Source organism: Dendrobates tinctorius, unplaced genomic scaffold, assembly GCF_039654945.1.
Source record: "Dendrobates tinctorius isolate UK_male_01 unplaced genomic scaffold, ASM3965494v1 ptg000044l, whole genome shotgun sequence".
Lineage (NCBI taxonomy): Eukaryota > Metazoa > Chordata > Amphibia > Anura > Dendrobatidae > Dendrobates > Dendrobates tinctorius.
The window spans coordinates 2,939,833-2,966,481 of record NW_027361712.1 but is presented as its reverse complement, the minus strand read 5'-3'; the positions used below and the strand labels follow the sequence as shown (position 1 = coordinate 2,966,481).

Below are 26,649 nucleotides of genomic sequence, written 5' to 3'. Positions count from 1 at the left end.
GTGTATGTGAGTACGTGTGTGTGTGTATGTGAATACGTGTATCTGAGTGTCTGTGTGTATGTGAATACGTGTTTGTGTATGTGAATACGTGTATGTGAGTGTGTATGTGAATACGTGTGTGTGTATGTGAATTTGTGTGTGTGTGTGTATGTGAATACGTGTGTGTGTATGTGAATACATGTGTGTGAGTACGTGTGTGTATGTGAATACGTGTGTGTGTGTGAGTACGTGAGTGTATGTGAATATGTGTGCATGTATGTGAGTGTGTGTATGTATGTGAATATGTGTATGTGTGTGAATACATGTGTGTATGAGTACGTGTGTGTATGTGAGTACGTGTGTGTGTATGTGAATACGTGTGTGTATGTGAATAAGTGTGTGTGTATGTGAATAAGTGTGTGTCTATGTGAGTACAGGCAGCGGTGGGGGGATTCAGCGGCGGCAGGTCCAGCGGTGGGGGGGTCGTGGCAGCGGCCAGCCAGCAGGAAAGACCGCAGCTGGCTGCCTGTGCACAGGCAGCTAGCCGCGGTCTTTCCTGCCAGCTGTGACAGAGGTGGGTGGGAAGGCAGCAGCGGGAAGCTCCAGCAGCGGCGGGGGGATCCCAGTGGCAGTGGGGGGTCCCAGCGGTGTCTCGCTGGTAGTCCTGGTACCATCAGCGGGTGCCATCTTGGAATACCCATCGCTGGGGTATTTCAATATGGCGGTCGGCATACTTCCGGTCGGCGCGGTGGATTGTGGGATTCGGGGACATCCAGACAGAAATGGATGACAGACAATTTAAGGTAATTATATATATATATATTTATATATATGCAGTATATATATATATATACTAGCTGTTTCCAGCCAGCTAACGCTCGGCACGCTCATTGCTATCTAATTAACGCTGCTAGTGATTAAACTAAAGTAAATAATGACAACATTCAATAGCGCTTACGCAGGTGGTAAATTAAATTAAAATGAAGTTAATAACAATAATAATCATTAAAAATCTGAATAATACTAATGATACATTTTATTCACAGTGTAAAATCAAAAACAAACTGGATTCAGTAAGATGTGCGTTTTTTATTCATTTCAGCATCTAAACAAATTTCATAACGAAGCATAAATTAAGTTAAAATTTCTCTGTAAACACAATTAAATGTATAGTCATTTTCATCATTTTCAAAGATCTTTCCTTCACTTCTACTAGGTGCAATGTGAACTGAAAGACCTTTACAACTTGTTACTCTAGAGAATGCAATGTATAATTGACCATGTGTGAATACAGGATCAGGTAGGAGAACGCCAATCTTATCGAATGTTTGTCCTTGCGATTTTGTAATTGCCATGGAATAAGCCAGACGAAGTGGGAATTGTTTTCTTGTTAACTTAAACGGGATATCGCAATTTTCACTAGTGTCCAATGGTATTCTTGGAAGAAGAACCTTTTGACCACGACGCTCCCCAGAAAAAATACTGCAGTCGATGAGATTTGTGCCAAGAGTTTCTACAATTAATCGAGTACCATTGCACAATCCTTTCTTTGGATTTAGATTGCATGACACAGCAGCCTATCTTAAGGTTCAGCATATGAGGAGGGAGGCCCATAGGAGTTAGGGAATGTACAAATTTGATGGGTTACTGAGCTCTTTCTTCTTCTGTCTCACAGGATGAAATATTGTCGATACTGAAGTATGATTTAGTCTGACCTCTAAGCATGTTCAACACTTGTTTGTTGACTGTCACAGTTTTTAGGGCATAGTACTGCTCTGGAAGCAAGATCAGCAGGAGTGAGAGAGTTCAGGTCATTCCCAAATATGCTCGTCACAATGACATGAGTCAGAATGTCTTTGCTCAGCTTCACAAAATCCACCAGATTCCCATCTTCAACTCCTGATTAGAGTTGAGCGACTTTTGGTTTTTTAGGGTCGAGTTTCGTTTCGTGAAACCCGACTTTTCCAAAAGTCGGGTCGAGCAAGATTGGCCGATTATAGGGAAAAGTCGGGGTCGTCCCGAAACACGAAACCCAAAGTAAGTCAATGGGGAATAAAAGTCGGCAGTGAGAGGAGGACAGGAAACACACCTACAGTTCCCATTTGAATGCCAAAAGCATCAATTCTTCTTACTTAAGCTTGTCAACCTTAATTAACTTCATAATACAAGTTACGCACTGAAAAATGGGGGTTATTTGGCTAAAGTTGTGGGGGGGTAGGGCTGGCTCCAGGTTTTCATGTGCCCTGGGCGAAAGAGCGCCCCTTTAACACATACCACAACTCATCATGCTCCGATACGGCAGAGAAATAGCGGTATAGTACAATAAAAAATACTTCACTTTTTACATCTCATGACGAGGCCCATCTATTTCTCCATACAGAATCATTGGTCCCATATAATGTTTGAAACAGTATATGATGAGCTCCACATAATGCTACAGTATATGTTGGTCCCCATGGATGAAGCTCCACTGTCTTATGGGCCCAAATAATGCTCCAAACATAATGGGCCCCATTTCTAATGCTCTAGTGTATAATGGGCCCTGTAAATGCTGCTCCAGTGTCTGATGTCCACCTTTGGAATGTTCCAGTATATGGTGGGCCCCATCTATCATTCTCCAGAGTATAGTGCTCCCCAAAAATTGCTGTCCCAACATTGAAAACAATCAAATAAGTCTCCTCGCTAGGGAATCGCTGTACTAGTCTGGACTCCTCGTCGTCCCCATCTTCCATCTCACTGCACAGTATTTCAACCTTGCAAGTGCTGTGATCCTGAGCAAGCAGGGGGGGCCCACTCGTTGGCGACGGCACTGGCACAGGGCCCCTGATAGTACGGTGGTGTGTCTGATGGCGGATGGGCCGAACCTGCACTTTCATCTACAGCTTCCTCTTTGTCACCGTGTAAGATGGAACTGTATATGGGAAGGGTAACCTGAGTTTCATCAGGGTCAGATTCAGGCCGTGTAGCGTGCGAGGGGAATGTAGTGGTCTGGGTCAATGTACCAGCAGATTCATCGAGCAGTGGCTGGGCATCAGTGCACTTGTGTCGCCCCCAGGAGTACGGTCGCCACAGTGGCATTACCTTCCTCCTAGGGAGTGTGATGTCATGCTTGGGAGCAACGAAGGATCTCTCTAGCAGGTTAACTGATTGGGCGGCGTTATTCCCACGAGTCATGACCCTCCAAACAGCGTTCATGAAGGCAAAGTGTTTGTTTTACGTGGGCAGTATGGTTGCAAAGCTGAACCTTAAAGGAATGTCCAGAAGGGCACCACCAGGAGTGGAGCCTACGGTTAAATTCGACTCCACCTGGGAAACCTCAACCATGCCAGCTACAGAAAAGATGCACACATTGCAAGCTTAATTCCGTTAACAAACGAGACTCCGTCATGCCCCGCGGTCCGAGTCCGGCTTACTAGAGGGACACGTGAGGCTCTGGCACATGAGATTGGCCAATAACTGGTGTGTCATGCCCTTACATGTCCATGGCTGCAGGTGCGCTACACTGAAAAGGCCAGCGTTTGTCGCTTACAGGTGCAGATAACCCGCTGAACAACGTTAGTGATGGGGATCACTGATTACAATTATTACCCGCGAACGATGATTTCCCAGTAAGTGCAGGTCAACCGCAGTTCCGGAATTAGGCCTAACCGTCATTTCTGAAAAAATGAAAAACTTACGTGTGCAAACCACAGGTGCTGTAGCTTGCTTAACAGCTCGCCAGCCATTCTCACGCCCAGTATGGATTACACGTGATTGCACAAAGGTGAGAAAGGGTACCGTATCCCCGGATAACATGTATGGATAGCGTACACATTCAAAATATATGTCTATACATCAGGAGGCAGGCTCAGACGGTGTTAGGCCCAGTATGGCTTGCACGTGATTGCACAAAGGTGAGAAAGGGTACCGTATCCCCGGATAACATGTATGGATAGCGTACACATTCAAAATATATGTCTATACATCAGGAGGCAGGCTCAGACGGTGTCAGGCACAATATGGATTTGACGGCCCAGATTACACAGCAGAGGAGCAGGGAGAGGTAAAGATTGCAAATGCTGGGGCCCTGCCCAAGCAAGGGGGGCCCACTCGTGGGCGTCGGTACTGGCACTGGGCCCCTCATAGTACGGTGGTGTGTCTGACGGCGGGTGTGCACCACCACCGTCAGAGACACTTGATTGCACTATGAGGGACCCTGTGCCAGTGCCCGCGTCCAAGAGTCGGCCTACCCACCTGTCCAGGGCAACGGCACTCGCACGGTGTCGTGCGCTAGGTGGTGACCCCGGCCATGGGGGGGAGGCAGCACAGTTAGGGAGTTTTAGAAAGTGGCATATGTTGATGTTGGACATTCAGCTGATGCAAAAGGCGAAATAGGTCAAGTCCCAGGAAGAGGTGGACCAAAGCAAGCCATTTTTCTGTCACCCTATGTGTCATCAGGGGAAGGTGGGACAAAATCCTTGGAAACCCATGCATGGTTCATTTTAATGAAGGTTAGATCATCCACATTTTGGGTTGACAGACGGGTCCTTTTTTCTGTCAGGATTGATCCAGCTGCACTGAAGACTCTTTCCGATAGCACACTTGCAGCTGAGCAAGCGAGCTCCTGTAAGGCATATTGTGCCAATTCAGGCCAGGTGTCCAGTTTAGTGGCCCAATAGTCAAAGGGGAATGACCTGTGTGGGAGAACATCGATATGGGAGGAAAAGTAGTTTGTAACCATAGTTGACAACTGCTGTCTCCTGTCACTTTCCATCGATGCAGTATTACCAGTTGTGTGAGCGGTACTTGAAAAATCAGTCCACAACATTGTCATGAAACCCCTGTCTCCAACGCCACTTCTGCTGTGTGCACCATGAACACCTCTGCCAAGCTGCCCCCGGCCCATGTGAGAACCATCACCGCTGCTGTGTGCTGGGAATGCCTCAAGCAACCGATTTACCAGAGTTGCTTGTTTATTAGCCAATATTAGGTCAAGGTTCTCCTGTGGCATGATGTTTTGTAATTTGCCTTTATAACGTGGATCCAGGATGCTGGCCAACCAGTAGTCGTCATCGTTCATCATTTTGGCAATGCGGGGGTCCCTTTTTAGGATCTGCAAGGCATAATCTGACATGTGGGCCAATTTTCCCGGTGTCAATGATGCACTGCGGGTGCTGGTTGGAGGTGCACTTTCTTGCAAACCCACATCCCTCTAGTCACGCCCAAACCCTGTACCAGACCTTGCCATGCCAACATTTTCACTTGCCCCACGAGATGCATCCTCCTCCCCTAAGTAATCATCCCCATCATCATCCTCCTCCTCCTCTTCTTCCTCCACCTCGTCCAGGAGAGGTCCCTGAGCAGACAATGGCTGAATGTCATCAAGGATTCCCCCCTCCTCTTCCTCCTCATCAACATTGGCTGCAGAGGCCTGCTCCTTAAGGTTCGTCAAAGTTTGCATGAGCAGACGCATAAGTGGGATGCTCATGCTTAGGATGGCGTCGTCTGCGCTTACCAGCCGTGTGCATTCCTCAAAACACTGAAGGACTTTACAGAGGTCTTTCAGCTTCGACCACTGCACACCTGTCAACTCCATGTCTGCTCTCAAAGTGCCTGGCCGTGTATCCTCCCACAAATGCATTATGGCCTGCCTCTGATCGCACAGCCGCTCCACCATGTGCAGGGTGGAGTTCCACCTTGTTGCAATGTCGATAATGAGGCGGTGGTTGGGAAGGTGGAGCAATCGCTGCAGCTTCTGCATACGAACGGAGTGTACAGTCGACTGGCGGATGTGCGCGCACAGTCTTTGCACCTTCTGGAGCAGGGCTGTTAACTCCGGATAATTTTTGAGGAAGCACTGCACCACCAGGTTCAAGGTGTGAGCCAAGCAAGGTATGTGGCTGAGTTTTGAAAGGGCTATGGCTACCACAAAATTACGGCCGTTATCACTAACTACCTTGCCTGCCTCAAGATGTACACTGCCCTGACATGACTCAGTTTGTCGCTTCAAGTACTCGGCCAGCACCTCGGCGGTGTGTCTGTTGCCCAAACACATCATCTGCAACACAGCCTGCTGACGCTTTCCACTAGCTGCTCGATAGGGGGACACCTCGTGTGCAACAGTGGCAGCTGCAGATGGAGTGCTCGTACAACTGCGCTCTGTGGACGAGCTTTCGCTTCTGGAGGAGGAGGAGGAGGAGGGTCGAACGCCTACAGCCAACTGTTTCCTATACCGTGGGCTAGGCAGCACTGTCCCACCACCGCTGTCCCCTGTGGACCCTGCATCCACCACATTAACCCAGTGCGCAGTGATGGACACGTAACGGCCCTGGCCACACCGACTGGACCATGCATCAGTTGTGAGGTGCACCTTTCCACTCACTGACTGCTTGAGTGCATGGACATTGCGGTCTTTTACATGATGGTGGAGGGCTGGGATGGCTTTGCGAGAGAAGAAGTGGCAACTGGGTAGGTCATAGTGTGGTACTGCATAGGCCATGAGTTTGCGGAAAGCTGCGCTTTCCACCAACCGATAGGGCATCATCTCAAACGAGATTAGTTTGGCAATGTGGGCGTTCAAACCCAGTGTACGCGGATGAGAGACTGAGTACTTTCTTGACCTACTCATAGTGTCTGGGAGGGTGAGCTGGACTTGAGAGCTGCATATGGTGGAGGGTTGATGATGGTGATGGAGTTGGTGTTCTTTCTGATGGCCTAGATTCAGTATTTCGTTGATATAACAGTGGGATTCCCTGACTGCTGTGGCCTTGCAACGACACCTCAACATTTGCTGCTGTGCTAACCGGTGGGCTTACAGTGGGGGAAACAATGTAGCGTTGCTGACTACCTTCTTTGTGATCAGTTGCACATGTGGCACTTGAGGTTTGGTGTTGTGTCCACGCTTGCAAGTGCATGGTGGTTAAATGTCTAAGCATGCAACTGGTATTCAAATTTTTCAGATTTTTCCCTCGGCTAAAGGTCTTTGCGCACTTCTTACAGATAACCTTGGCCTGATCATGAGGATTTTGTTCAAAAAAGTGCCACACTGCACTCTTCCTACTTTGGCAGACATTTTGCGGCCTAGCACGCTGTGATCTTTTGACCCTCTGGACAAGCTGTCCAGCAACTCTTTTGATTTTTGGAACCTGTCTTTTGAGTGCTCCAGGCTTGCCAGATAACAGCTGTTGCGATGTCGATGTCTGCTGTGGATGCTCCTCATCTGAGCTATTGGAAGCAGCACCCTCTTCCCCCAATGGATGCCAATCTGGGTCAACAACTGGGTCATCCATCACCTCCTCTTCAATGTCATGTGCACCTTCCTCTGTGTCACCGTGTATGGTGGTATAGTGTGCGGGAAGGGGCACCTGAGTCTCATCAGGGTCAGAATCTGGCTCTGTACACTGCGAGGACAATGTAGTGCTCTGAGTGAATGTACCAGCAGAATCATCTATCAGCGGCTGTGCATCAGTGCACTCCATGTCAGATTCATCTTGGCCTGGGTAATTCACCATTTCACTTGATAATCTAGGCATGGTATGTGAAAACAGCTCCATGGAGTAATCAGTAGTATGGCCTGCGTCATCCTTCAATCTTGGTTGGGGTGAAGGACACAAGGAAAGGTGTGGTTCATGAACATGAGCCTCCAATGACGACTCAGTGCTTTTACTTTTTACAACTTCAGAAGAGGAGGCGATAGAGCTGGAGGCTGAGTCAGCAATGTAAGACAAAACTTTTTCCTGATGCTCTGGCTTTAAAAGCGGTTTGCCAACTCCTAGAAAACTAAGCCTTCGAAGCCTTATGGAGCCAGACGATGACGCAGGCTCAACACCTCCTGCATTCGGTCCTATTTTGCTCTTGCCACTACCATCAGATCCACCACCAACACCATCATTACCAGCTGCCAACCCCTGCCCAATTCCACGGCCTCTTCCACCAGCCTTCCTCATTTTTTGTAGAAATGTAGACAAAATCCAACAAACTATATAGTAATGTAAAACAAGGTACAGGGTGTCTTTAGTACAGGGGAGATTTTGAATTTCTGCACACACTTGTGGACACTGGACACTTATGGATTGTGTGAGGCCCACTGAATATCACAGCGCTATGTCACAGGCTCGATGGCACAGGTGTGAAAAAAGTGACTACAGGATAAGGGAGATTTTGAATTTCTGCACACACTAGTGGACACTGGACACTTTTGGATTGTGTGAGGCCCACTGAATATCAGAGCGCTATGTCACAGGCTCGATGGCACAGGTGTGAAAAAAGTGACTACAGGATAAGGGAGATTTTGAATTTCTGCACACACTAGTGGACACTGGACACTTTTGGATTGTGTGAGGCCCACTGAATATCACAGCGCTATGTCACAGGCAGAAATTGGCTAGTGTATCACAAACTACAAGGTGTATGTAGAATTGGGCAGAATAGGAATCTCCCTAGAGTTTAGTCTGTAAGAACGGAACAAGTCCTCCACTTATCCTTCCACAGTGACACACAGATAGCTTCACTGTGGCCGTGATAACAGCCGTTACACGGTACTGAGAGGAGCGTGCACGTACACGGCTGTCCGGTGTACGTAAAATTGTCAAGCTCCGTGTTTTTTAAGTATACGGACTGACACACGCTGTCTCTCTATAGTTTTGAATGTGATCAAACAGCAAATATATTTAACTGTTTGAAAGCTAGACAAAACTAGTAGGTGCAGGTCTGTAAGAACGGAACATGTCCTCGACTTATTCTCACAGAGTGACACACAGATAGCTTCACTGTGGCTGTGATAACAGCCGTTACATGGTACTGTGTGAGGAGCGTACACCGCTGTATGGTGTGAAAAAATGCACGCTCAGTACCTCAGCAGGACAAAAAAAAAAATTGGGATTGCTTTTAAAAAAGCAGTTTGCAGAGCAGTGGGTAAACAGCAATTTTTCGACCCGTTTCGCTCAACTCTACTCCTGATCCAACAGTTAGCAGCCACTCACAAAATTCAAGGATTGACACGCATGTTCCTGATTAATTTCAGTTCCTTGAAGGATTTCCAGACTGGACTGCTCTTGACACACGCCTCTACAATACTAACGTGATTTCCATAAAGTACAACTGGAGCTTGCTGACAAAAATCTCCTCCATCTACAATCGTGATCCCACCAAAAGGTTCTTCATTGTGAAGGAGAATACGTAAGCTTCTATCAACGGCATTGAAAAGATGAACGTGAGACATTGAAATTTCATCCCATATAATAAGTTTAGTATCCCGAAGCTCTCGGCAGACTGAGGTTCCTTCTTTAATACTTGATACAGTTCTCTCATTCAAATTAATTGAAATTCCAAATCCGGAGTGGACTGTTTTACCACCTGTGTAAAACAAAAAAAAATCTTCAATACAGACTTCTTAAATTTACATTTTTCAGTATTCTGTAAGCGTAATTAAAATTACCTTTTAGTAATGTAGCTGCCAAACTGGTAGGAGCAACTGATTTTACAATGCCACCATTCCCAAGTATAGTAGATGTCAAAGCCTTGTACACGAAAGTCCACACCCTCCTGCACCAGATAAAATAAAGCATTTTTGTGATGTGGTTGGATTATTAACTGCATTCATGATTGTTTCAAAGGCGCCTCGTTGTTCTAGGTTCATTAGAAACTGCAGTCGTTCAGATTCTTGTTTCTCCCTTTCCACATCAACAATGTCACACATTTTATACGCATCTGATGGGGAAGGTAGTCCACAACTTTTGCAACCTTTAGCAAACTGTCGTAAGTGGTCTTGGATATCGGCAAGTGTTTGCTGCTCGGCCATGTATTCGTTATGAGTCAGGAGGAAGTCTTCCATCATGTTATTTTTATATTTGTTGTATAAATCAAGTCCACTTGTGATGTTGGCGTGGTTCAGGATTGCAGCAAATAGCTGTCGAAGCTCACTGGGCATTGTAAATAAAGATGCTTCTTCCATTGTTTTGTCCCACTCTGAATCGTCATGCAATAATCCCATGGCCTTTGCTGCCAGAATATAAGTTTCATATGTGTGTCCTTCCACTGTTCTCAGATCTTCGAATGATGTAGCACCTGTAAACAACATAAAGAAAATAATTAAAAATTATAAAAAAGTTAGGATGATCTAATAACGCACAATTAGATAAATATGACTTACCCTTGATATGCATCAGGAGTAGGCGCAAGGAAAATCTTTCCATATCTTGTGGAGAGACAGAGTACATTCTTGGAAGGATCTTGTCAGCACCTCTTTTTCTTGTCTTCCAAAACTTATTTGTCCAGACATAATGGCAGGGTATTTCACAATATGAATACTGACATGCTGATGGATCAGTTTGGTTTAGAACTAACCATTTCGTAAGTTTTGTGCCATCACGCTGAGCTTTTTCCACAGAAAGCTGCTCCATTCCATCCTCAAAGTAAACTGATTGTTGGAAAGGTAGGTGTACCGGAAGTCTTTCTACAGCATGGGAACGTGCAGACATCTCAAATTTTCGCAGCCGCCACATTGCTTCAGGCGATGCCAAATATCGTGTGTCGATGTAAGTCTTAATCTCGTCCCAGTGGTTGGTGCCGCTGTTGCTGACTTTGTTCACTTGAACAATGGCTGCATCATGTCCTTTGTACACGTACTTGAAAATATATTTGACGGTCTGGATGGAAGACCAGATTTCCACATTTATGTGCGCGCTGTATTTCTGAGAGAGGTAGGGGTTGTATGGTACAACCCAGCAGCTGTCAACTTCCACATCCCTAATTTTGAGCTTAATGCCATCTTTTCGTCTGCGGTATACTGGATAACCATCCACATTAATATTTGTTTCTTCGCTGAAGTCTTTGGGAAACTTTTTGGAGCATGTCCTGATTCCTTTTACATCTTCCATACACGGTGAATTTCTATTATGTTCTCCACAGGGCCCATGAATCATGCACCTGGTGACAACATCATAAAGCTCCTTGTTAATATCCGGGTCAGGAATTTCTGCACAAACAGCATTGTCACAATCGATAGCTTCTCGAAAGTTGTCGTCGTCGTCCAGAATTAAGAGCATATGGCAATGAGGAAGACCTGAAACAATAAAAGGATGCATTAAATGTTCATTATTAATCATTCCATTCTTAACATTACTGTTACGAACATTCAGATGAATGTACGTAATACCTCTTTTTTGAAATTCAATGACGTAGGTGTATGCCTTTACTTGTCCCATCACTCCACCTTTTTTGCTGTCAAGTCGTTTAGTAACTCTTGTAGCTTTAAGTGGAATATGGTAGATACCAAATCTGGGCGATCTATTGCTGTTTCATGTTGTAAAAGGCCGGACTGAATTTCTTCCCACTTTGGGTTGCAAGTGAACGTAATAAATAAATCCGGCTTTCCAAATTTTGCTACCAAAGTCATCGCATCTTGGTAATTCTATGTCATGGCACGTTTTCCACCGTAAAAGAAGAGGGAAGTATGACGATGCGACCCGGTCTCAGATCTTGTTGTTCAGCCCTACTGTTGATATAATCCATAAGCCCGACATATAATTCTACTCTGAGTTTCTTTTGGTTTTGTCTGTTCCAGTCCAGTCGCTGCACTTCATCCTTTAGGTAGGCATCAACTACAGTATGTATTGTTGTGTCAGCTTGCCAGAATGTAACAGTGGGTTGAAGGATTGTCGATCCTGAGGGCGGTACACATAGAATTCCCTCATCGACACATTTCTTTTTATTTTTTTCTTGTTCCCCTGCATCGTGACTGATATCTTCCTGTTCTTCATCGTCACCTTCCTCTATTTCATGACTTTTCCTTTTTGCAGTTCTCCCTTGCTTCCGTTTTCCAGGTTGCCATCCATGTTCACCATACGCAAAGAGGAGTGGATAAACCATTGGATCACAGTTTGGGCTATGGTACACAATATTCTGTAGTCCTCGCTGCCCAATGGGATGAACGGCAATGACTCTTTTGATCGGCGGCTCTCCATCATCGGAGACAAACACAGCTGCAACTTCATTGGCTGTCGGCAAGTTGTATCGGTGAGGGTCGTGTTGTCTATCCTTGGTTGTCCACATTTCAATTTTATGCTGGTCATAGCCACGCTGATCAATCAAATCCTTCATCATCTTGAAAGCCTGAGCAAATAGGTTGATATCTCTGAGTAAACAGTGAATAGTATTCATTATGTCCCTCTTGCATCCTTCATTTTGCTCGTTATTTAATCGTTGAATGTTTGCATACTCAGGATCCAATATGTAGAGTTGTGAATATGAAGGAGTATCAGATCTAAAGAAAGCACAAATATATTTGTAATTATTAAAAAAGAGTAGGAATGAATTAAAAATGTACATTTAATTGTATTCAGGTCTTTTACCTTAGAGAAGTTGCTGTACAGTGGTACACTTGTCCATGAATGACTAAAACAGGTGGGCCACCGGAAAATTTCATTGACTGAAATCCAAAGGATGCAAAGGCAAAAGCACTGTTGTACTTTCTGATGTTCTTTCTAAAATTTTTTGCCTCGCTCGTATCTTTAGTTAACCATGCTTGAAACTGCTGAGGATATTCATTTACTTCACGTTAGTGTATAGTACCACATCCGCAGCACGACGCAAACTTTGCAATGTGTAATTTTTCTTTCCAAAAGTGAGATGCACCGCAATCACTATACGTAACGTCTCGCTTTCCCACGTGGTGTTCACTGGGTATATTCTCTGGATTTCTTGCTGCATACCTCGAAGGTGGTGACAGTTTACGTTGACGGGCATTGTTGTTTTCAACTTCCGCAGGTGTCAAATTCCTTCTTCGTTGACACTGGTTATATATATCAGCTTCCCTTCTTTCTGTCACTCAGTTGATATAAACCTTATGATATCTCTCTCTGTCCTTATCAGTCTGCTCAGGTGCTCGTTGTTGATAACCAATCCTACAATTTTGTCGATATTGTTGTTGTCAATCAGCTACTGCATCATTGTCCGGATTTTCCTGCGGCCTGTGAGATGGACCTGGCGACTCTTCTTGGCTTATTTTGTTTGGGAGAATGCGGATGCAATTAAATGTACGTTTACCTTGGCTGAAGTGGTTGAATTACATAGAAAGGAAGTGCTGCGTGTGGTAATGTGGGGGGGGCGGAGCCTCGTGTGGTAATGTGTGGAGACGGAGCCTCGTGTGGTAATGTGGGGGGACGGAGCCTCGTGTGGTAATGTGGGGGAACGGAGCCTCGTGTGGTAATGTGTGGGGACAGAGCCTCGTGTGGTAATGTGTGGGGATGCAGCCTCGTGTGGTATTGTGTGAGGATGGAGCCTCGTGTGGTAATGTGTGGGGACGGAGCCTCATGTGGTAATGTGGGGGGACGGAGCCTCATGTGTTAATGTGTGAGGACGGAGCCTCGTGTAGTAATGTGGGGGGACAGAGACTCGTGTGGTAATGTGTGGGGACGGAGCCTCGTGTGGTAATGTGTGGGGAAGCAGCCTCGTGTGGCAATGTGTGAGGACGAAGCGTCGTGTGGTAATGTGTGGGGACGCAGCCTCGTGTGGAAATGTTGGGGGACGGAGCCTCGTGTGGTAATGTGTGAGGACAGAGCCTCTTGTGGTAATGTGTGGGGACAGAGCCTTGTGTGGTAATGTGTGGGGATGAAGCCTCATGTGGTAATGTGGGGGGACAGAGCCTTGTGTGGTAATGTGTGGGGACAGAGCCTCGTGTGGTAATGTGGGGGTGCAGAGCCTTGTGTGGTAATGTGTGGGGACGGAGCCTCGTGTGGTAATGTGTGTGGACGGAGCCTCGTGTGGTAATGTGTGGGGACGGAACCTCATGTGGTAATGTGGGGGGACAGAGCCTCGTGTGGTAATGTGTGGGGACGGAGCCTCGTGTAGTAATGTGTGGGGACGGAGCCTCGTGTGGTAATGTGGAGGGACGGAGCCTCGTGTGGTAATGTGGGGGGCAGGATTATGTGTGGTAATGTGGTGGGGGGCGGGATTATGTGTGGTAATGTGTTGGGGGGTGGGATTATGTGTGGTGATGTGGTGGGGGGTGGGATTATGTGTGGTGATGTGGTGGGGGGTGGGATTATGTGAGGTAATGTGGTGGGGGCGGGATTATGTGTGGTAATGTGGTGGGGAGGCGGGATTATGTGTGGTAATGTGGTGGGGGGGTGGCATTATGTGTGGTGATGTGGCGGGGGGGCTGGATTATGTGTGGTGATGTGGCGGGGGGCCGGATTATGTGTGGTGATGAGGTGGGGGGCGGGATTATGTGTGGTGATGTGGTGGGGGGGCGGGATTGTGTGTGGTAATGTGGTGGGGCGGGATTATGTGTGGTAATGTGGTGAGGGAGGATTATGTGTGGTAATGTGGTGGGGGCGGGATTATGTGCGGTGATGTGGTGGGGGGTGGGATTATGTGTGGTAATGTGGTAGGGGCCAGGATTATATGCTGTGATGTGGTGGGGGCAGGATAATGTGTGGTGATATGGTGGGGGGGATTATGCGTGGTGATGTGGTGGGGGGGCCGGATTATATGTGGTGATGTGGTGGGGGCGGGATTGTGTGTGGTAATGGGGTGGGGGGTGGGTTTGTGTGTGGTGATGTGGTGGGGGCAGAGCTACTGTGCAGGGGGCAGGATTAGCGAGTAATCACGATGTATATAGATATATATACACACATATGCAGTATACATATATTAGGGTGGCAGACAGTCAAAATTTTATTGTAGGAATAATTCTCTTTGTTGTGATTGAAACATACACAAAATTTTGTAACATTGCAACATTGTTTACTGATAGCTCAATCATCAAAAAACTAACAATTATTTATTTAGCAAAGTAAATGTCAAATTTTACAGTAGTTTCATGGTTTCACTTTTTTAACAAAACATGCTTTATTTGGTTCAGAATAGTCATGGCCATGCTTCTCCACACACTTGAGAATAAACTTTTTCTGGCTCAACAGCATTATTCACGATTTTCAATCCGTCGACTTTTGAGGATACATCGATGCACCTTGCATTAATGTGCCACAGACAAGAATCTTGATGAAGAAAATCTTGGTTTACTTTCAGCACAACAAACAGCTTTTGGTGTTGGATGACATGAAATGAAAAAGCTTCCTGTGTGGGACAAGGTTTTCGCCCATCTTCATGTGAGTTGAGCAGATATCGTTGCCTTTCTTCTGCAGAGCCAATACCATTTCAACCTTTTCTGTGGTTGCAAACTCAATGTAAAAAAAAGCCAGACCCACCATAATTTCACTGAGGTACCATAGGTGTCTATTAAAAGTTTTTATTGCTGCCTCAGCAACAGGTGCATTGATTCCTTTGTATGCTACGAGTTCTTGCAGTAATGTCTAGTCAATTTGTGATGATGATAAACTAAAAAACTGACAGATTTTTAGTGGTGTATGACAGAACAGGGTTGGAACCTGCTCACACAGGAGGTGCAGGTACAGATACAGGCAGGAGTGTGGAGTAGGCAGAGCCGCATGAGTGCAGAGTAGGTGGGGCCGCAGGAGTGTGGAGTAGGCGGAGCCGCAGAAGTGCAGAGTAGGTGGAACCACAGAAGTGCAGAGTAGGCAGAGCCGCAGGAGTGCGAAGTAGGTGGATCAGCATTAGTGCAGAGCACAGACAGGGCTTGCAAGGGTGCAGAGCACAGACTGGGCTTGCAAGGCTGCAGAGCAAAGACAGGGCTTGCAAGGGTGCAGAGCAAAGACAGGGCTCGCAAGGGTGCAGAGCAGAGACAGAGCCTGCAAGGGTGCAGAGCACAGACAGAGCCTTCAAGGGTGCAGAGCACAGACAGGGCCTGCAAGGGTGCAGAGCACAGACAGAGCCTGCAAGGAAGCAGAGCACAGACAGAGAGGACACAAGGAAAGAAGCCACAGACAGGGAGACACAGGTAGGACAGAGTTCAGACAAGGAGACAGCATGAGACAAGGTACAGGGTCTAGGAAATGTTGCCTCCTGGAGGGAGGAAGGTTAGGTATAAGACAAAGCTAGGATGGAGACACAGAGACCAGGATATTTAGCCTCCTGGCGGGCAGACAGAGAATACTAAGCAAGGCTAGGAGTATTCCTCCAGAGAAGGAGGAGAAACACAGGAGAGGACCTGGCAGGCTCAGTAGCAAGATACCAACTGAGTTTAGACATTGCACAGTAGAGGGCTCTAGGTAATCGGTCAGGGACATATTAGCCAGGTGCACCCTGACTCCATAAGAAGCAGAGAGTTCAGACGTCGCCCCCCTATACACATAGTCAGGAAACATTGAACACAGCAGATAGGAGACAAAGCAAGGAGCTGGCAGTAAACAGAATTCACTACATGACCTGGAACAGTGAGCAAGTTGGTGAGTGGGGAATAGGAGGCCATGCAGCGATGCCAGCAGAGTTGTTACACAGTCATAGTGGCACGTAGTTCAGTCACGTTAACTGAACAAGTTCTGTTAGCCACAGCGCTATATAGTTCAGTCACGTTTACTGAAGAAATTCTGTCAGTCATAGAGGCACGTAGTTCAGTTACATTAACTGAACAAGTTTTACCTGGAAAATCCTGTGTATTCATTGCATTATTCTTAAATCTTCATAAATAAACTACATTCATACTCTAGAATACCGTTAGAATCAGGCCACCATCTAGTCCCTAATAATGGTCATTAAAATAAATTATAATTTAGAAAAAAAAATTATAATGAATCCAAGCTACAGAGACTGTTTATTTAGCTAAATGGCATATGTAGTATGAAAAGAAAACAAATGTGTTTAGGCGATTACTAGTCTGTAATTAAAATGGCAAAAAATACCATATGGCTGCTGTATGAGCTAAGAAATGTAAAGTGTCATATTTGCCTTTAAATACAGTTAGGTCCATATACAGTTAGGTCCATATACAGTTAGGTCCATATATATTTGGACAGAGACCACATTTTTCTAATTTTGGTTCTGACCTGACTGACTGTCTGAACTATATGGCACTGTGGCTAATAGAACTTGTTCAGTAAATGTGACTGAACTACGTGGCACTATGACTGACAGAACTTGTTCAGTTAACATAACTGAAATATATGGCACTGTGGCTAACAGAACTTGTTCAGTTAATGTGACTGAACTACGTGCCACTATGACTGTGTAGCAACTCTGCTGGCATCGCTGCATGGCCTCCTATTCCCCTCTCACCAACTTGCTCACTGCTCCAGGTCATGTTGTGAATTCTGTTTACTGCCAGCGCCTACTTGTTTCATACTACAGATGGACAATAACCCAAAACATAAAGCCAAAGCAACCAAGGAGTTTATTAAAGCAAAGAAGTGGAATATTCTTGAATGGCCAAGTCAGTCACCTGATCTCAACCCAATTGAGCATGCATTTCACTTGTTAAAGACTAAACTTCAGACAGAAAGGCCCACAAACAAACAGCAACTGAAAACCACGGCAGTGAAGGCCTGGCAGAGCATCAAAAAGGAGGAAACACAGCGTCTGGTGATGTCCATGAGATCAAGGCTTCAGGCAGTCATTGCCAACAAAGGGTTTTCAACCAAGTACTAGAAATGAACATTTTATTTACAATTATTTAATCTGTCCAATTACTTTTGGTCCCTTTAAAAACAGGGTGGCACATGTTAAGGAGCTGAAACTCCTAAACCCTTCATCCAATTTTAATGTGGATACCCTCAAATGAAAGCTGAAAGTCTGAACTTCAACTGCATCTGAATTGTTTTGTTTAAAATTCATTGTGGTAATGTCTAGAACCAAAATTAGAAAAATGTTGTCTCTGTCCAAATATATGGACCTAACTGTAAAAAGTGAAGTACCACTGCATTAATAACAAAAAGACTATGATAATATGATATACAAGTTTCTATTTCTTTAAAGTGTTAAGGGCTTTTGTGTCTTGCTGTCTTAAATAATTAGAACTAGTTGAATTTGATTTTGTTACTATGACAATGCATTTATTTGATTGCAAGACTCACTGTCATTTGACTGGTCATTAGAAAAAATAGTACTTCCAAATACACTGACCATTTCTCCACATTTCTTATTATACCTTCCAAATGTCAATAAATGATGTGTGCAAGTCAATCAAAAATAGGAAACTAAGTCTCATGATAGCATTGATTTTGAGAATGAATTACATTTACCTGTCTATGTCCTGTGGAAGATCCTTTAAGTTGTTCCTGCTGATGTCCAACCATTGCAAACTTGACATCCGTAAGACACAAATTGGAATAGAAGAGAATTTGTTTGCTGACAAATCAACAAAAGTGACCTTTTTCAGATTACTCAACTGGAAAGAAAACAAGAAACATTCATGACAATGAAGATTGTAGAAATGGTCCAAGACAAACTCTCATTATTTTACATCTCTACAAACTTAAAATAATTGCAAACCCCTAAAATGTGTTTTATAATATTCCATTGTAGAGCAAATTTCAGGGATTATCATTGTTATTAAGGATGAGTGAACATGCTCAGTGATACTCGGTTATCAGTCGAGTATCACAGTATTTGGATGTGCTCATTACTCAGAGAGTAATAGGCGGTGCTCAATGTGAATCTCGAATCCACATATTTGTCACCATTACACAGCCAATAAGCATGCGGGGATTGCCTGTGAGTCACTGTAATGCCGTAGCCATTTTGGTTGTGGCATTACTGTGATTGGCTGGACGTCTGACATCATAAGGAATTATAAACACTGATGCCATTACACAGGCTTGTCTAGGCCTTTGTGCACTGTATAATGAATCAGAGGCCTGTAGTGTTGATACTAATGCTGAAGCTGAACCATCGTACTAACAGACCTTCTAAGGGCTAATCGTTTTCAGCACATACAATCTGCATTTAGACTAGGGAGAGTCACTGGAGCAAGAAGAGTGACAGAATCCAGTCTGTAGACACGTATTAAGCCTGCACAGTCCATTGGCAAATACATAGCTGCAGTTTTTTGTGGGGGATGAAAAAATTTAATATATTTTGATCCATCAAATATTATGTACTTTGAGGTATTTTTGTGTTAAATAGCACACTCAAAAAATATTGAAACATTTTCCTGGGCTACTCTTCTCAGCCATACACTACTCTGTAGTGTGGAGTAACGTTCTTTGATATCTAAAACTGAAAAAAGCATTTAAAAATGTTGTAGGCTTCAATTTCCCAGCCATAAAGTGTTCCGTAGAACACTTCTGTATTCTGTATTCTCTAAAAGCAAACAAAAGTTTTTACAAATTTTGTGGGCTTACATTTCTCAAATATATAGTATTACATGGTCTGTAAACATTTATCTGATCTGTAAAAGTGAACAAAAGCATTTAAAAATGTTGTAAACATCCATTTTTTAGGCATACCGTGTTATATGGTGTGTGAACTTTTCTATGATCTGCAAAACTGCTGAAAAGCTTTTAAAAATTTGGCAGGCTTCTATTTCTCAGACTGTGTTCCATGGTCTGTGAACATTTCTGTGATCTCTAAAAGTGAACAAAAGCTTTAAAAATTTTGTAGGCTTCCATTTCTCAGACATTAAGTGTTAGGTGATCTGTGAACATCTCTGTGATTTCTAAAACTGCTAAAAAGCTTTTAAAAGTTTGTATGGTTCAGTTTCTCAAACAAACAGTGTTACATGATATGTGAACAATTCTGTGATATCTAAAACTGATAAGCATTTAAACATTCTTCTGGATTGAACTTGATTGTCATCCATACACGTTTGTATTCTTTCTGTAACATTACGGTGGAGAAAACGCACAAAAAACAGTTTGATTGCTGCAGGTGACCAAATTTTTTCTTTTATTAAAAATAAACTTAGTTTCAAGAGACCGAGCAATTACAAAATGCGTAAAGTGTGCACTAAGGGATGGTGAAGTTGAAGTGCTGATAATGGTGCATGTAGGTGGGGCTACGCCTGTTGCTGGATCACAAGAAACACACCCATCCGTGACACAATGGTTCCTGTCCCACTTTGCACAGAGGCACAGTACACCACTTCTGAAGCCAGAGCAGTGCGAACAGGTGGTTAGTTGGATAACAGATAATGCTTCCAGCAGGCCTCCCAGCATGTTGAGTCCCAAGAAACTAGTGATCCCACACTAGAATACTCCAAAGACCTCTTTACAACATCATTTTTTTGATTATTGATTATAAACCTTCATGCTCCAAGAGGGACAAGAGGACATGCTCTTTAGTGATGCTCAAACCTTAGAGCAGCAACAGCCACAAGAAAATGACAATGGGGAGCAGCAAATTTGGGATAAGTGGGAAGATGATGATGAAACACAGCTTCTGCTAAGTTTTGTTGCGAAGTCACAAAGTCAGGAGGACCAGGATGCGTTGGTGGAAGACGAAGTGGTGGATGATGAAGTAACCGACCTAACCAGGGAAGCTGACATGCAGAGCGAGGCCAGCAGAGCTGAAGGGGATAGATCGGCAGCACTGAAACAGACAGGAAGAGGCAATGGGGTGACCAGAGGAAGAAGGTGGGCAACTGTTCTGCACATGATCGGCAGTCCTAAATTTCTCCGTCAAAGAGTTAGGTGTTCCCCAGTCTGGGACTGTTTTTATAGAATTCTGAGACAAACCAAATGCCATTTGCAACCTGGTGGTAGGTGATTTAGTATTGGAGCAGGTTCCAGGATACCCCCCTGGGCGCCATCTTCCGGTCCCAGGCTATACCTAGGACGACCTGACCAGATTTCAGGGTTGGTGGCATTCCGATGGGGCCTAGCAGGGCCTCCCATGTCCCAGGGGCGGGACATACACTTTTACTATCACCTTCACATTTCCCCATAATATGTATAGGGCCTAACTTCGGAGGCCCCAAACTCATGACGGGGGGATGCTAGCAAGATTTATCATGCGCAGTATTCTGCTGCTGTGGGTGGAGAGGGGCGTGCCAAATTTTACCCAAATTGGGTGAGAACTGTGGATTTGTTTGAGCGGGTGTCACGATAATGTAAAAAATGACGAATGGTTTTCCCTATTAATTCACATGCCTTTCTACAACTTTCTGCTCCCTACAAGCTGCAGACTCATGCCCCTCCCCTCCTGCCAGCCTGCAAATTTCGCTCACTCACAGTATATTCGGTATAGAACATGGAGACAAACTAGTAATTTTATATCTTACTCCCAAGAAGGTAATCCGTGTTTACAGAAGGTATAACCCTGCTGCAAAGCCGCCAAACCCTCCTGCAAGCTCACTTCGGATTGTAAGATGCACCCTCATTTTCCTCCAAAATTTAGAGGAAAGACGTGAGGTATATATACAGTATATATATATATATACTGTATATACACTCACTGGCCACTTTATTAGGTACACCATGCTAGTAAGGGGTTGGACCCCCTTTTGCCTTCAGAACTGCCTCAATTCTTCGTGGCAGAGATTCAACAAGGTGCTGGAAGCATTCCTCAGAGATTTTGGACCATATTGACATGATGGCATCACACAGTTGGCGCAGATTTGTCGGCTGCACATCCCTGATGCGAATCTCCCGTTCCACCACATCCCAAAGATGCTCTATTGGATTGAGATCTGGTGACTGAGGAGGCCATTTGAGTACAGTAAACTCATTGTCATGTTCAAGAAACCAATCTGAGATGATTCGAGCTTTATGACATGGCGCATTATCCTGCTGAAAGTAGCCATCAGATGTTGGGTACATTGTGGTCATAAATGGATGGACATGGTCAGCAACAATACTCAGGTAGGCTGTGGCGTTGCAACGATGCTCAATTGGTACCAAGGGGCCCAAAGAGTGCCCAGAAAAAATTCCCCACACCATGACACCACCACCACCAGCCTGAACCGTTGATACAAGGCAGGATGGATCCATGCTTTCATGTTGTTTACGCCAAATTCTGACCCTACCATCCGAATGTCGCAGCAGAAATCGAGACTCATCAGACCAGGCAACGTTTTTCCAATCTTCTACTGTCCAATTTCGATGAGCTTGTGCAAATTGTAGCCTCAGTTTCCTGTTCTTAGCTGAGAGGAGTGGTACCCAGTGTGGTCTTCTGCTGCTGTAGCCCATCTCCCTCAAAGTTCGACGCACTGTGCGTTCAGAGATGCTCTTCTGCCTACCTTGGTTGTAACGGGTGGCAATTTGAGTCACTGTTGCCTTTCTATCAGCTCGAACCAGTCTGCCCATTCTCCTCTGACCTCTGGCATCAACATGGCATTTCCGGCCACAGAACTGCCGCTCACTGGATTTTTTTTCTTTTTCGGACCATTCTCTGTAAACCCTAGAGATGGTTGTGCGTGAAAATCCCAGTAGATCAGCAGTTTCTGAAATACTCAGACCAGCCCTTCTGGCACCAACAATCATGCCACGTTCAAAGGCACTCAAATCACCTTTCTTCCCCATACTGATGCTCGGTTTGAACTGCAGGAGATTGTCTTGACCATGTCTACATGCCTAAATGCACTGAGTTGCCGCCATGTGATTGGCTGATTAGAAATTAAGTCTTAACACACAGTTGGACAGGTGTACCTAATAAAGTGGCCAGTGAGTGTATATGTACTCACTCACCTACGTAGGAGGAAACAGGAGGAACATTCTCTCCAACGTCCATGTGGATTTATTTGCTTCTTATACCATCAAGTCAGCAACAAAAAGGTAAACAGTCTTTACATCAGGCAGACACAGCATCAATGTCCATAGCAGAGCTCTGCTCTCTCAGGCCTGTGGGTACACAGGCTGTGCAATGTCCAGCACTCAGGCTCTATCTGGAGCCAGAGACACAGGGTGGCTTCTCTCTCCCTGCACACAGACCACTCTGTAATGTCCAGTCTGGACACATGGAAATCTGTCCACCCTAGCAGACTCCCACTCACTCTCATGTGCTAAACACACCTCGATTGCATAGCTTGTAACCACACCCACAGGTGAGGTATGGATCACATGGTCATGACCTCACTGCAGGTCCTGGAACTCACAACCACACACAGGGAAAAGGGGTACAGTTAGCACCCTCAACCAGAGGTGAGGTAATATGGGTAGCCAGACCCGCCCATCTCTCATAGCTACCCGCAACCCGAACCCGGGTGCACTAAACAACATCTTCAGTGCTCATGTGCACTAGAGACAAAATACTCCTGGTTGCATCGCAGGGAGCATCCATCCCTGTGACATATACCTTCCATTAACCACGTGACCACCAGTCACACCACAATATATATACTCTCCTTGTGGGTGAGCTTTGAAGATTAGCTGTTGTATGCCACTGGTTACACTATTGTCAGTCATCCTGTTTTTATCTTTTGAAATTCATTCATGCAACATTTGTTTCTGACTTCCCTTTATCTGACTTTGTACAGTGCATGGCCTTTATTTAAGTTCCATTTAGAATGCTATGTTTTACAACGCATTTACGCCTTCCACCACAGCTTCCTCTGTTATATTTAATCATTATTGTCATCTTTAGTTGCTAGGCTCTCAAATTGCTTCTTATCTTAATAATTTTAGAACTATAACTTTGGCATTAAAAAGCACCACTGGTTTCCTTTTCTCTTTGACAGTTAGTTTCCGTTGAAAGCAAAGGACACTACGCCCCTGACTTGAACTAGGTGTTTGATTAATGGGTGTATTTTCATTTCTACTCAGCTCTATTTTGTGCCATTGAAAAGGATTTGCTGATAAGATTTGTTGCTTATGGTTTGAGCATGAAAAGCTTGGCTGCACAGCATCAAACAGAACCAAAGGTCTGAATGTCAACATAGAAAAGAAAAAAAAAGTACACCTAAGCAATAACTATATGCGCATCCATTAGGCACACCTTATTAATACACAGTATGTAGACTATCGCCAATCCGCAGCTGTAAAGATGGAAGGTGATGTTCTCTGCATTTCAAATAATGTGATATACTTTTTAAATATTTATAAATAGCAAATATCACTGCAGGATATAACCTTATCATATCAACATGATATTATAAAACCTGCGCAAACCCATAAATATGTAAAATGTATAATGTCAGTTTGATGCACAATGCAGAGTTATGGATCTTAAAAGGGTATAGGAAAGATATATTGATAGATAGACAACATATAAACGATAACTCATTGTACATTTCAATAGCTAGAGTAAGTTATTATACTAATTGTAAATTTGTAACCAGATTCTGAAAATATATATCAAAAGTGTCATACTTTGACATATACTGGCAAATAGTGTTGAGTGATAGCTTCCGATATCGGGAAATATCGGATCGGATTGGATCGGACCGATATCCAAAAAGTATCGGATATCGCCGATTCCGATACCGGAAAGCAATGCAAGTCAATGGGACAGAAATATCGGAACTAAAATAAACCCTTTCTTTCCTTGTAGGTTAATTCTACATGAAGGAAAACAACTAAGAATAATGTAGAATGTATTGGGGGAGGTGGAGGAGACATTAAAGGCATAGAGGTTTAGCCCAATCAAATGGAATAGCAGGATTTAATTTTCTTTTAAGACGTTCGGAGTTACAAAGATATTGACTATGTTAAAGGGGTTGTGTAGCAATAGAGGGAGACGTTCAGAAAAGGCACATGTTGGCGGAGTGTTGGAACGGAGTGCTTCATCTAGCTTGGAGGTTGACTGAGCCCCTGACCCGGAGGACACGGCACGGATGCGGGCAACTGTATGCACAGCAGACTGTGAGTAAAGCTTTGGAACTACATGCCCTGGTGTCCTCCAGTTATTCCTGTGCCAACACACTCAGCACTGCTACATCTCTGTGCCTGGCACTGCACCATCTATGTCTCTTCACTACCTCTCCATCTACACTGCCCTGGAACTACAGACCTACCTGTGGAGGGCCACAACATCAAAGCTGCACCACACCATCTGTCCCAGAGGATCTGTCTGCAGCGTCGGCTTAACATCTTCATTGCCGAACACCACAGGTGGTGTCACGAATCATTCACTCATAAACGTTAATCATCATCCACACATTCAACATTTCCCTTTTACAATGGACGCCCAGGGCCACGGACCGGGTCACAGCTACCGTGACATCTCCCATTGAAACCAACGGGCCCGGTACCGAGTACCCCACCAGCCCTGGCGGGCGATCCAACTTGGCGGAAATACATAACAGAACAGGTTGTCCGGGCTTTTCACATAATCTCAGTGCATATCTAGGCTGCAGAATGCTGACAATAAGTAATTTACCTTCTGTGGCTAGTCTGCATTGTTTCCAAGATATCATCTCTTGCTTGTAAGAAAAACGTCCAGGGCGGGTGTGTTCTGGCATTGAAATGAGAACTGGTCGTTTCCTCCTCCCTCACTAGCTTCACTTTCCATAGATCACTGTTCAGCGTGTGTCTGGGGGAGGAGCAGCTGGGTGGTCTGCTCGCAGCCAATCACAGCCATGCCATTAGTTAACATGCCTACATGCCTAAAAGGATGTGCCCACACTTCTTAGGATTCCTCATTGGCTGAATCAAATCAAACTAGCTCATAGCATTATGGGAACTTCCGATTCCGGTATTCGATATGCAAAAAGTATCGGAACTCAGTATCGGAATTCCGATACCGCGAATATCGGCCGATACCCAATATTTGCAGTATCGGAATGCTCAACACTACTGGCAAACCTAATTGACCTAAAATGGGAAAGGTTTATTCTGATTTCATGTCAGATATTGAGAAAAACAAGCATATGTGTCTTTTTATATAGTGTATGTATACTTTTGACTTTCCAGTAAGTAATAAAAATGCCTTAAAACATTCTATCTCATTATTCTGGCATTTGGCAAATATTAATAATTGTGGTAATTCTAATTGACCTAAAACTGGAAAGGTTTATTCTGATTTCATGTCAGATATTGAGATAAACATGCATATGTGTCTTTTTATACATTGTATGTAAACTTCTGGTTTCAACTGTATGCACCTAGTGATCGCATGAGGACAGAAGTTGTGGTCAGAAAATTGGTATAAGAAAGTGGTTGTGATTGGCAGTTGTATTTCAAATGACCAAAATGAGCTGCTTAAATAGGCTGGATGTATAAATAAACATGGAATAAATCACCTTTGGAAAAATAATGACTGTGAATAGAGAAATTATAGTATGAGAGAATCACATTCTTGGGAGCGGCCATCTTGAGGTTATCGGTTCAGCGTGCTGTATTCAAATAAGACACACTCCCAGATTCCAGGTTGGTTTCTAGGCAGTGACTGAGGTTGCAGAGTAAAACGCAAGATGTATTACCCCTATCAGCTTATTCTCGGTGGTCATTCATTAAAATTCACATTTATAGCAACACAGAATATGTAAATAGATGAATGCATTCATTAGGGATATGCGTGGGATTATGGGCATATAGTTTTAGGTTTGTGCCAGAAGAGTATAAAAAATGATAGGGACCTAAAGCAAAGTTCTAATTTGTGGGGTCACGGTGTATTAGTGCATTTGCAGGGCATAACACCCAATTTTTAAAGACAGGAAGAGGGACTTTCATTGTGGTGAGTACACAGAATTAACACCCCTACTGAAGCCCATTAGTTTTCACTTAGGGGAAATCTGACTGGGCGCCGGGCACTGCGTTTCATTTTATCCCACCAGAACTCCGAGACCATGAGTGCTGACACCTCTGAAATGGCGCCAGCACAGGATGTGAGAGAATAGGTTTTTATTTTATCGGGACCAAACATTTAGTTTAAGAAGTAGTTGTCCTAGTAGTGGACAACCTCTTTAATATTTATGCAGTATTTGTTTGTTGTAATGTTTAACCTGATAAACTAGGTGGCTAA

General features: G+C 44.4%; 1 protein-coding gene across 1 annotated transcript in view; it reads right to left on the bottom strand.

The window, feature by feature from the left end:
• The window catches only part of LRRC2 (leucine rich repeat containing 2), a 608,842-nt gene that overhangs the window by 57,971 nt on the left and 524,222 nt on the right, over positions 1-26,649 (bottom strand). Inside the window, exon 6 of the mRNA XM_073575526.1 lies at positions 18,054-18,199. Within this exon, the coding sequence (XP_073431627.1) occupies positions 18,054-18,199 (146 nt within the window). The remainder of the gene's footprint in view (positions 1-18,053; positions 18,200-26,649) is intronic.